The sequence below is a fragment of the Merops nubicus genome, unplaced genomic scaffold, assembly GCF_000691845.1.
Source record: "Merops nubicus isolate BGI_N331 unplaced genomic scaffold, ASM69184v1 scaffold17866, whole genome shotgun sequence".
NCBI lineage: Eukaryota > Metazoa > Chordata > Aves > Coraciiformes > Meropidae > Merops > Merops nubicus.
Genome location: NW_008613114.1, coordinates 1 through 12,386, shown reverse-complemented (window position 1 = coordinate 12,386; position 12,386 = coordinate 1). Strand labels below are relative to the sequence as shown.

The following is a 12,386-nucleotide window of genomic DNA, read 5'->3' as shown; positions in this document are numbered from 1 at the left end:
GTCTAATAACTGGTTTTCCCTACATTGCTCTGTGGCAAGCCCTTGCTACCGACTGCTTGTGCAGCACAGCGTGGCTGCCAGAAACCCTACAGCCCTTCAGGTCAAGACCATCCAAACTAAGCTAAAAACAGAGAAGTTGCTGATTTGCAAAACTCCAGTGGTTTAAAAGGTAGGCATCACTGGAGGCAAAGCCACTGAAAAGCCAAGGTGATGCTGCCCTTGGTAAGGTTTTACTACACCAGGGGAGGGTTGCTGCGCCACGCCGGAACAGGCAACCTTAACATTTTGATGCAGCTCCTTCTTAAAAGTTACATTTACATTTTGTTTAACTCACATTTAGGGAAGACAAGAGCAAACCCACAGGCGATATGCAAAACAAGATATGTATTTATTTTTAGAAAAGCAGTCAGGTTTATGTACAGTGAGCCACAGAGGAAGAGTAAAACCACACCCCGCCATCTTCACGATCCTTCCAACGTGCCTTCTTTGATGATGACACGTGCAAGATTTCGTGCAAGAGCAAGTCTCAGCATTTCCACTTTTGTAGTCTCGACATCATCATCCTGAAAGCGAGCAGAGTTTGGATTAGACTGCTACACACAGTGTGAGCTGGTGATGGGTTCTCCTTCTGGGTTTTGGAAAGGAAGGCTGAAGGGGGACACTATGTATATTCACCTGTTATAGGGACCTCCTGAGAAGAACAAAAGCTACATTGCCCAGTTTATAGATCAACACAAGACAGCGTTGCCAAGCTGGTTCTTTTCCTGGCAGCTGCAGAGGTTTGCATGTGCAGCAAAGGGTCCCTGTTTGGTGCCTGGAATGCTCCATAGCTTGAGCTGCTACATGGCAGCATCTCAGCTTTTCATTGCACATGTAATGTGCAATTATTTATCTTGGAAAAGCATCACAGCCCCATCCGCCTCAGCAGAGCACTGAGGAGTGGAAGTACTCTTGGACTGACTCTGAGGATACTGAAACGATGACACTTTATTTGGCTGGCCTTTAAAAATAGGCCCTGTACCAGCCTCGGTAGCTCAGGCTCTCCCACTTCCCTGCCCCCACACAGGAGTGTAAATCTAGAGCTTGCTCTCCCCACACCCCCACCAATTCATTAGCCAGCTGTCCTCAAAGCAAGAGCTACCTGGGATTTCTGCTTCTCTGACTTCCCTGCTGTCAGGTCTTCCAGGCATCTCATCAACTCGTAAGTCTGCTCTGCTGAAAATATGACCTGTGGGAATGAAAGTATTCACTGAAAATGATGACGTTAAGGACACGGCACAGTCTGAGAGAACTCGGCTGAGAGGAAGGAACCATTTCAGTCCTGCAGATCCCTTCTGACACTTTACATCATGGGATCAGAGGCTGTTACAGACTGGAAGTGACTTCAGGGGGTCTCCAGTGCCACCTCCTGCACAAAGCAGGGTCAGCTGTGAGGTCAGACCTGGTGCTCTGGGTTTCATCCAGTCATGGGTCTGTACTTACTAAACTCATTTTCTTGATGGATCTCAAAGCAAAAATGGGACTTGGAAGAAGGAAGCACACTAGAAAAATCTCCAAGCCAAGCACCAGAGGGACTGGATGCAGTGTGTGCTTCAGTCATCAGCAGTGGGGTATTCTCCTGTTTTCTGTAAGTTCAGAGGTATCCCCCTGTCCTGGGGTCCTGTGCCCTCCCTCTGACAGGACCCCTGGGCAGCCGTGCAGCTCTGGGACTGCCACCACCTTCTGCACGAGCAGAGCTGGCCCTGGCAGCAGAAGCGGGGTCACCGCTTTGAGGTGCCTTCACAGGAAGAACAGAAAGGGTGTGGGGGGCTCCGTGGTGCATGGCCAGCATGCTCACCTCTCTCTGCTCCAGCAGGGGCAGGGCGTCTGTCAGCAGGGTCATCCAGAAGGAGCAAGGAGCGATGTGAGCCGTCATGAGCAGCAGCAGCAGCTTGGCAGCCTCGGAGAACCGCTGCTCCCCGTACAGCCGGTGGAACTCCCGGTACTTGCCTGCGCACGGGGGGTGGTGAAGGGCAAAAGGAGTCAGCATCTGTCAGACCCAGGCCCGGGCTACTGGAGGTTTGGGAGGTTCTGTTTGCTCCCATGAAGCCTGTGGTAGAACAACCCCCACCTGAAATAAGTCCCCAGAGCAGCTGAGTCTGAGGGAATGGGGATCTTGGGCATGAAGTCTGAAGAGAGGCTGGCTGAAAAGGCAGCCAGAACCCTGTTACTGATCCCAGTTGGGTTTCCTGCTCCTGGCCAGCTTTACTGTCTGAACCAGCCTGTTTGCGAGCTGACGCTGCCTGGTGCTGGGTGTTTGCAGGGTGAGGAACAGCACCAGTGGCCTAGAGGGACTGCTGGCATTTGCAAAAACCAGGAATGGGAGGGGAGAAGCAGGGGGTGAATGTTCCTTTTGATATCACAGAGTATCAGGAGGTCTGAAAGGCTTCACTGTCTTTCTCATTGTTTAAATGGAAACCGAGATCTTTGTTAATATGGAAAGTTCTGCTTTTCCTAAAAGCAAGTTAGATCAATATCCAGAACATGAGAACTGGATGAGGATGAAAGTGAGTTTTATTCTGTGGCTTTGTCTGTATCCACTAAACTGTCAACATACTGAAGTAATGATTCCCATTCAGATTCACCTTTGACTAATGCCTGAGCTCAAGACAGAGACATGGGAAAGTTTTCCAGCAAAAGTAAACCTGATGTTTCTAAAACCTCCAAAGGAAAAACAAGCAGAAATATTTTCAGGACTTTTTATACAAAGCAGAAATGGAGGTAATTTCTCTATAAACAGTTATACAACTAAACTACGAATCTCTGGGGCTGCTGCAAGGGTCACAAGGTGATGCTGGGTACACAGAGCTATGAGGGGTTACCAGTTTGGTAAGATGCAGCTTCTAGGCTGAATTTAGGATAAGGTTTAAATGAAGGAAATAGAGTTCCAGTTTTGCAAGCTTGTACCAAATGGGAACAGATCCAATTCAGGATCTCCCTCACTGTAATGCTGGTGTCTGCCAGAAAGGAGCCAGCCCAATTGCCAGCACCTATTCCAATTAGGTTTTGGCCCCAGTAGCTGGGCTTGGTAACTGCCCCAGCTCCAGAGAAAGTAACTTAAATCTTAAATCAGTGGTTCACTCTTCCAAGGAAGAATTCTAAGGTCTTCCAGACTGCGTCTGCTAATATTTCAAAGTCTCTATCTCTGTGATAGAGTCTGGAAAAAGACTCAGAAAGGGGAAGCCTACAAGTGTCAGGACTCAAGAAGTGAAGGATCAAAGCAGCGCAGGACAGATGCCTGCTGTGCGTGCAGTTGGAAATTCAGTCTCCCGGCAGCAAGGAGGCCACATCCCAAATCACCTTCACTCATTTGCTTTCCCCTCATTCCCAAAAAGGATGTAGACAAATGGAGGAGGAGACAAATCCAAATATTTCCATGGAGGTAACTATGTTCTAAATAAGAGACCAAAATGAAAACTGTAGACACTTCTCACCAAGAAATGTCAGGCGGTCACTAAGCAGCATGGATGGGCCCAAGTTATCAATGAGGTCCAAGTCAGAGAAGCATCCCCTTTCACAATAGTCCTTAAGGAATCTAGGGAGAAAGTAAAACACAATAAAACCTGTGAGGGGAGAACAGCACCTCTATCTTTTTTTCTATCTATCTATCTCCTAATCCCTTCCCAGAAAACGTTAGTGTACAACTGAGTTCCATTAATCAGTCCTGTGAGGATTTCAGAAGACATCACAATGTTTCCTGGGAGTGGCCAATGAACTAGTGCAGTGTGTGTTTAATAGGCACTTTATTTATTATTCTAGATTTTGTGGTAGTTGGGATCTATTCTTTAAAAGGAATTAAGTGAAGGAAGGAGAACAGGAAGCTGAGGCTGGTGAGTGCATAAATAACACTCCCAGATCCTAACAAAAGCTCTATTTTCCTGCTGTGTAAAAAGGTTGATAAGCAGCAGGAACAAAAACAGTTCTAAAATCTTTTCATCTGTTTTGTCACAGCCTTCATTATGCTGCTTTTCTCAGAGCTGCTTCCTGTGATGGTTTTCTTTCACCTTCTGTTGAAAGAAATATAATGATTCCCACTACCTCAAAGAATAAAAAAATGAAACAAACCCCAAAAAACCAGTGATCTCTTACTACTCCTTTTCTCACTGTTGAAGATCAGAGTATTGCCTGGCCACCTACTCAGAGTGCGATTTCAAAATTATACTCCAACTACGTAGAGAGACTGGTGCCTGCCCATTTCCAGTTAACAAAAAAATGTGACATGGATTTCTAGAGATTAAACATCATCAAGAGTTGCCCTAGCTTTTGTCTCAGCCTAATGTTAGCACCCTCTGCAATTTTCTAATGACCTTCCCACCCCTGCGAGGTCAGATGTTGTGACAAGCTTATGCAAAACTAGGGATGCAATAAAACTTTACTCTTTGTTACATATACTATAATTGTGGCAGAAAGAGTATTTTAAGTGGCACCCACAGAATTGTTTGGAGGCTGCACAGTGAACCAGATTGGTTAAAAATAATCTGAATAAAGCAGAGGAAGGGATTATCCTCCACCCAGATCAGTTCCCTGCTTCATTTTACAGCAGTATCAGAGCAGGTGAAAGGGCAGAGCGTAAGATGGAGATACTGTCAAAAGAAATGTCAGTTAAAACAAGGTCTAAGAGGATTGGAACATTAGGTAAAGCAAATCTGTTTCACCTTCAAATTTCCTGAAGTAAAGCAGCATAGGAAAGAAACAGCTAGTGTGCTGCAGGTGGGGGTACCCAGGGGTGCCATTTTCTCGTGCGGACGCAGGTGCCCGGTTGGCAGGAAGGCCAATGTCGTGCTGCAGGCCCTGCAGCAGGACCCTTCCTGGAGTCTGGAGTGGCTGCCTGCTCCCCTGCCCAGCGCCCCGGGGGCTGCGGCCCACTCACCGGTCGGATATCAGCGTGGCAAAGGCCGCGTCCTTGGCTCTGATGCTCCAGGAGAGGGCCGAGCCCAGGCGGTTATTCCGCAGAGCCTTCATGGCCATGATCTTACAGATACTGCGGACTTGTCAGAAAACGCAGGAAAGGGAAAGAATTAGTGCCAGCAGTTTCACTCGTACCACTACAAGGAGATGTAAAAATCGATCACCTTGTTCGTGCATCTGCCTCTGCTCGCAGATCCTCAGCACTTTGAGGGCCTTCTGTTCCGTGCTGAGGGGGATCCGCTCGATGTGCAGCTCCAGGTACACCCGGCCGAACTCCGGGCAGTGGTCGAAGTAATCGACCCCCAGCTGCCACAGGCTGAGAGAGGGAGAAGCAGCATCAACCATTCCAGTCAGGGACATCTTAAATAAGCACAACAGGAGAGCCACAAGAGCAATTCCGAGTCTGCCTTAATAACAATTAGCTCTGATTAATTTGGTAGTCAGACCTAGAACAGTTTTACTTTCTACCCGATACCAGCTGCCTCTTGGGCAGCTTTGCAGTACCTGCCTCTCCCAAGTGCTTTGGTGGGGGTTACTCTCTACCACAAAAGCCACGGTGGCAGGAGCGATTCTGTGCTGCTCCATATGCCTGATGGGCTCCACTAGGGAACTTTTGTCTTTTGTTCAGGAAAGGAAACGTGCTGGTGTTGTACAATCCCTCAGGGACACCTTCGCTGCAATCCCAGCCGCTGCTTCTGGAAGGTTTGCCTCTCTACTTCAGTAACGTGCAGTTACCTGCTCTGCCTGCCTTGGTGTTAGTCTGTCCTCAGAGAAAAAAAAAGGTTGGTACCTGTGATGGGAGAAGAGTCCTGAGGCGTACTCTAGCAGAAGGAATTCACGCATATTTGAACCAAAACTGTGGGGAAAGAGAGCAAAGAAACAGGCATTAATATCTGCACCCCACTGGAAAAAACTGATGACTTTCTTTCACAGGCACTTTTAATTTCTGCAGCCTGTTTTCTCATGGGCTATCTTAACAAGCTTCGTACCTCAGGCCTAAGCATGCAGGTCAGCTTTCTCCTTGAGGAGACCTGCCAAATACTTACAGCACTTAGCAAATGTAATAGAGAGAAAGTGCTTAAAGAAACTTGAAACTTCAAGGGAATTCAGATAGCAAAATTTAATTGCTCAAACTTAAAATTTATTCAGAACATAAGTAGAGAACCTCTTTTTAGCCAAGTTTCTCACCATTCCAAATAATCACAAACATTTGGGCTCTTGATTATATTTCAGATTTTAAAAACTCCTAGCACTGTACTGAGGCAATGTTGAATAGTGTGTCAAACTCATCAGGTCAGCAACTTTTTCTGCCTCTTAGAGCATCTGGGCTGCCAGTAACTTCAGAGGCACCTGCAGCACCTTTATTCTCCATATTCTATATGCCAAAGCTGCTCCTTTCCAACCGAAATCTACATGCTGTTTCAGTCATCCTTGCTGCTGGGTGTCCAAATACTTACTAGAGGTTGTGAGACTGCAGGAGTTTACAGTGATCCAGTAGGTCAGTCAGATGAGCCACAAACCACCAGTTGCTCAGGGCAATGCTGTATTAGAAGCAAAAGACAGAAAGAGCTGAGCCTGCCACTGCCAAGGGATGCATCAGGTCTCCCACAGGTATTTCTTATCAGTACAGATGGTATTTTACAGTATAATGGCTGGCTGCAATATCCCAGACCTAATGGCATACTTTTAATTGCTGCCTGCTTCACAAATTCTTGCTAAATTCTTTGAAAGGATGATCAGGTGGGTTGTACCCTCCTCTACCCCAAATAATACTGGAGTAAACGCACACAGAAACAATACTGTAGAACTAGAGAATGATAACCCTTGAAACTCAACCTGCATTCCTTGATCACTTGATGCATCTCAAATTCAAAGGCTGCCATTAAAATCGTGTCTAGAGGCTCAGGGCTGCTTTCTCCACCCAGGAACAGGTCCATACTAGACTGTGGAATGAGATTACAAGACATGATAAATGCAGAAGTTGTGGGATGGTAAAAGGAAGACATTTGTTTGGATGTAGCAGCCTCGTTTAGGTTATTTTATGGGAAATAATAGGTCATAGAGACTGAATATATGAACAAGAAAGATTTCTCCTTATTTTAGCATGTGGAAACTGGGAAAACAATTTTCAGGAACAAGACTGTTAACATCAGACCCTGAAGAGACCGAGTCTTCAACAATTATTTGTCCACTGTATCAGTCTCTCAGACCATTACAAATTCTAGGAAACATCTTACAGGTGTGTAGTTGCTGTACTACAGCAGCTGAAGTTCTCCCTGAAGTACAGTAACCCTTGTGTGCAGGAAACAATGGAGAATATAAGAATAGTTCTACTTCATGCCTGTGCATAGAAGCGCAGCTCCATGGGCTTCACAGTCGGTCGGGAGTACAGGAGGCGGGTAACCAGGAAGTGGTACCAAGTAGTCATGAGTTCCTTCTTCTCCAGTATGGCATCCTCATCTCCCAGCAGGATCTGACAAGAAAGAAACACAGGACTAATTCTGCAAATTCAGCAATGTACACAGCTGCACTGTAATTTCTCAGAGGCATTGCTCCCACTTTGTAAAGTTGAGAATTTAATCAAAATTAAAATACAAAGATCCTTCTCAGAGCCCAGTTTCCTAATCAGCCTTATGGCCCTGGACACAGTCTGCCCAGGCTTGTGAAGACTGTTTCAAAACAAACATGGCACAGAAGACTCACTGAAATCCCCCAATTCAATGAACAGATCATCCAGGATACTGAAGTTACTCATGGCTGCACAGGGCTCCTGAAATACACAAGGATGAATCAAGTACTTGCCCATTCTTCCCAGCAAAAACACACCTTGCAGATGGATTCCATGTGGGAATTGGAAGCGAAAGTTCCATTCTGTAGATAGCGCTGACACTCCTCATGCCAGTGCTGCCACTTCAGCTCCATCTCAGTCAGTGTCTGGGTATTGCCAAGCTGAACAGAGGTAAGGGACATAAACACCAAGTCACACCGCAACAGGCGCTTGAGCCGAACTCAGTCAGTCCGTCATGTTGGAAAGCTGAACATGGGGTTGCCATCAAAGTTTTCCCTGCCCTGTAGCTGCACTTTAATTTTTTTTTTTGACCCATCAAAACAAGGTGAAGGAAGAGCCCATGAGAGATTACCACAATGCAGCTGCAGTTTTCCCTCTACGAGGAGATCACTGCAACAGAGGAAAACTCTGCTGGCAAAGTCTTCAGAAAATATTCTGTACAAGACAACAGTTCCCAACAGGAACTGTCCAGACAGCTGGATAATGTATCCTGCTGCAAAAATTATCCTTCTGTGATGCTTTGTCACCTAACAGGTTTTGCCTATATGGTTGGGTCTTTTGGGGAATTCAAGGGCAGAAACATTATTACTGTAATGTACTAAGACTGAGGTGTTTTAATAGTTGAAAAATATTGATGTTCCAGGAGGCACGATGCAGATGAAGTAGACTGGACTAAGACTGTCATCCCTCTTATCTCTTTTCCCCATAGAACTGCATGAACAAAATGCACTTTGTACATACACTGGGCACAGGCATCTTCTTCATCAAGTCATCTAAGACTCTGTACATGTTCACCGACGTGGGCTCAGCAGTGGCCTCCTTGGAGAGCAAGTGCCGTGCTTCATCCATTCGACCTTGCAGCACAAAGATATCCACCTGCAAAAGCCATCCCCCTGTGACCACCACACTCTGCAAGGCTACAAACTACCCAGGAAGAGTATCAGAGAGGAATTTTAACTTGGGATTTGGGCAAGTTAAGTGGAGTTAAAATGCTTAAACTGTAGGCTCTGCTAATTTAAATACAGTGTGAGTCTTGACCCCCTATGGAGCATGAAAATGAAGGATCAGGATGGGAAATGAGGGTGGAATCGTCTTCAGAACGGCTTCATCTTGAAACAGCAGCAGTGTCCTAGGTATCAGTTTCTGAGATGTTGTCTAGTGTCAGGTGGGGAGGGGGAAGGAAAACACATTTAAGACTCCTGTAGGTGACTACTCACCACGTTCCAGAAGAGCTCGTGTTTCGATGGGTTTTCACTGCTCAGAACTTCACGGACCATGTTGTCCACGTCACAGACATGAAGCCGAACCCAGTCAAGGAGGCGAAGCAGAAGAGTACCAGCTTTATGAAGGCAAGATTTCACTCTGTTAGGGCCCAATCTGCTCTTTCAGGTGTCTCTAACCTTAATGGTCTGACAGTAGTTAGGTGAGGTTTACTGATTTGATTTCTTTTTGCCATACTTGAGGAACAAAGGGATGGAGTTCCTTGGGTGGCCAGGCTGTGAGAGCACAAGGCTGCTGACAGGTTTCTGTGTGGCAAGTTTTACACAGAACAGCAGGAGTCCAGCAGAATACCCTAACCAGTTACTTGAAGAAATAAAAGGTGAGTGACTTGGATCATAAATCTTGCAATGTCAAAAGACACGCAGAATGTTTCCGTTTAATTTAGCGTTAACTCATTATTATTAACCAGATATGAGGAGGAAATCTGTCACTAGCTGATTAACTTCCCTTGAGATTAAGTAATCTACAATTTGTGAATCTCTCCTCTGAATTCTGGGACTGTGTAAGTGGCATATTTCTTTGCATAATCCACTTTCCTTAAAAAAATTATTTACTACTTTAAAACACTGGTGTAAATAAACTGGCTTCAAAAATGGCATCTCCTAAAGTTAAAGGAGTTGTATCAGAGAATGAATAAGTGTTAAGTTGGCATGAACATACTGGATGTGTAAAGACTTGTTTATGCTTTAAAGTCAAATAAATTGGCAACAACTTTTGATATCCCTCATCTCCAGTACCTTTCGGTTAAGAAGAATTTGAACTGTAGTGAAAGCAATTTACTGAGGCAGAAGAGGTATTAAAAGGCTTGTGGACACTTGTCATATCTCTAAAACATATAAAAATAGGACACAGAGGATGCTATATACATTTTAAGCAAATAATTATGCAAATAAAAAGCCCTTCAGTCTTAACATCAGGACAGTCCACTGCTCACCTGCAGCTGCTTCAACAAACAGGATCTCACACAGGTTCCAGATCAGCTCCATTGCAGAGAGAATAGAAACCTGAAAAAAAAGCAGGGTCATGCTTCATGTTTAATAATTATTCCAGATGGGCCATTTTTTAAGCACACAAAGGCACCTGCTATCCATAGCAATCAGTTAAGCTCAGTTCTTACAGACAGGAGAAATATCATACTGGCATTCCAGAGATATAAATTAAATGACAGAAACAGGCCACAACTTCCCTACAAATACTTCATTTAGAAAATATTGTCACATTCCAATACACAGTTTCAATCTGTCATCAGTGGGCAATACTAACTAGGAAGTGTTATTTTCAGACTTTTTGCACTCTTAAGATTTCAATACAAAGAGCAAAGGAAGAAAGAAAGGCCAGTGAAGCAACGTCCGTGCAGGTCACAGGGCACAACTACTGTGAGCACTCTGCTCTTCCCACAACACTCTGTCAGTGTCTGACAGCTCACAGTGAGCACCTAGAGCTTGCTAGGAGGCTCAGAGGCAGCTGACTGGAACCCGAGTGTTTGAGAGGTGAAGTTTAGTCTGATCAAGTACTGGCCCACAGATGGCTTTAAGATGATGAGAAAACATCACACCTCTAATACTGTTTAAGAAACAGCAGTTAAGAGTCCAGATGTTGGGCATCTTTTTATTGGTTTAGAAATACAGGAGCTAACTATTTATTCTTGGTCACAAAACACATCCACTATAAGGCAAAGTTAAATCCAAAACGTGTTACTGCCACAGGGTTGGCCCTGATGAATTCCCTAGGCAGTGGTGCAAGTTCAGTGAACTGGGGATTACCTGAGTGCTGTACTGGCTCTGCAGGGCAGGGTCCCGGGCTGAAACTGAGGGAAGAACAAGGGAAGTCAAAAAGCAACATATTTACCTCTTGGAGCTCATAAATAAAGACAGTAATACCTGATCACTCATCAAGCACAGACCTAAATCAGTACGGTAAAGCTAACCTTTATACAAAACTTGTTAACTTTTTTATAAATCCTGCACAAATCTGGTATGGCTAGAGGGCATAGATGGCAGGGAAGGGCAAAATCTCCCAATTTTGGGAAAAGCAAAATCTCCCACTTTTTGGGAAGAGCAAGCTGTTAATTTGGACTCAGTTTTCCATAAAACTTGAACCTGAGGTATGGAAAGACTGCAAGTCCCCAGAAAATCCATTAAAACATGATGGGAATAAAAACAATCTCTGATCTGATTTACAGACCAGCTTGGAAATCTGGATGGAAATGGAGTCCTGGCAATAGTTTACAATTGAAATGCTGTTTTTATAACCACAAATAGTATTTCCTTTTATTGGAGTAAGTGAACAAACTTACTAGCTGCCTGGTGCATGTCTTCCATGCAGGCTCTCATCACTGACCGGTAGTTTTTACTCACTTGAACCAATCTGCCAAACACAAACAGGCTTTGGTTAGAGAGAGCTGTTTGGGTTTCAGGCTCTTGCCTGCTGTCCACTGAAGCTCTGAAAGTGCCCCCACAGCAGCAGACACCCTGAGCACTTGGGTGAACCTGGCACAGATCAGCGAGGCTGTGTACAGCAGCTCTACACACCACATGTGCTGCTCAGCATGGTTACCAGAAGGATTTGGGCTCTGTTTTGTAAAATTACCCCAAACCTGTCATTTCTTCTGCACTGCTGATGATTTACCTGAGTGGTATCATGCTGTGCATTGGTAGTGCATGACACAAGTGTACGGAGAGAAGGGCAATAAAATACTATCAAATGGAAGCACAAGTGTGGTGAGGAGCAGCTGAGGGACCTGGGGGTGCTGAGCCTGGAGCAAAGGAGGCTCAGGGGAGACCTTCTGGCTCTCCACAGCTCCCTGACAGGAGGCTGGAGCCAGGTGGGGGTCGGGCTCTTCTCCCAGGGAACAAGCAACGGGTCAAGAGGCAACAGCCTCAATTTGCACCAGGGAAGGTTTAAGTTGGATCTGAGGAACAATTTCTTCCCGGAAAGGGCTGTTAAGCCCTGGCCAAGGCTGTCCAGGGCAGTGATGGAGTCCCCATGCCTGCAGGGATTTAAAAGATATGCAGATGTCGTGCTGAGGGACATGGGGTAGGTGCCAGGTGCTGAGGGACATGGGGTAGGTGCCAGGTGCCCTGGCAGCGCTGGGTCAATGGTTGGACCTGATGATCTTAAAGGCTCTTTCCAACCTAAACGATTCTGTCAATAGTAGTGGCCTCGCCGGGGGCATTTGCCCGGCTGGAGCAGGAGCAGGCAGCTGTCCCCATCCACTCACTGCGCCTTCCTCGACTTCCCCGGCAGCTCCTCCTCGCTCCGCTGCAGCCCGATGAAGATCCCGTGCGACTCGTTGAAGAGTTTCCGCAGGGTCTGGATGTAGATGTCCTGATCCTTGCGGACCACGAAGACGCGGCAGGCGCTCGGTCCT

At 45.9% G+C, this 12,386-nt stretch overlaps 1 protein-coding gene across 1 annotated transcript; it reads right to left on the bottom strand.

Moving 5' to 3' along the window:
• Positions 1-369: 369 nt before the first annotated feature.
• On the bottom strand, positions 370-12,379 carry NUP85 (nucleoporin 85kDa; the record flags this gene model as incomplete). Its single annotated transcript, XM_008941795.1, has 17 exons — positions 370-563; positions 1,142-1,228; positions 1,838-1,989; positions 3,474-3,574; positions 4,910-5,027; positions 5,112-5,263; positions 5,738-5,803; positions 6,405-6,488; positions 6,784-6,890; positions 7,289-7,420; positions 7,774-7,896; positions 8,477-8,611; positions 8,953-9,074; positions 9,951-10,020; positions 10,780-10,823; positions 11,313-11,383; positions 12,237-12,379. Coding segments are annotated over 17 exons (1,809 nt in total), but the record flags the coding sequence as incomplete, so codon positions are not given.
• Positions 12,380-12,386: the final 7 nt, after the last annotated feature.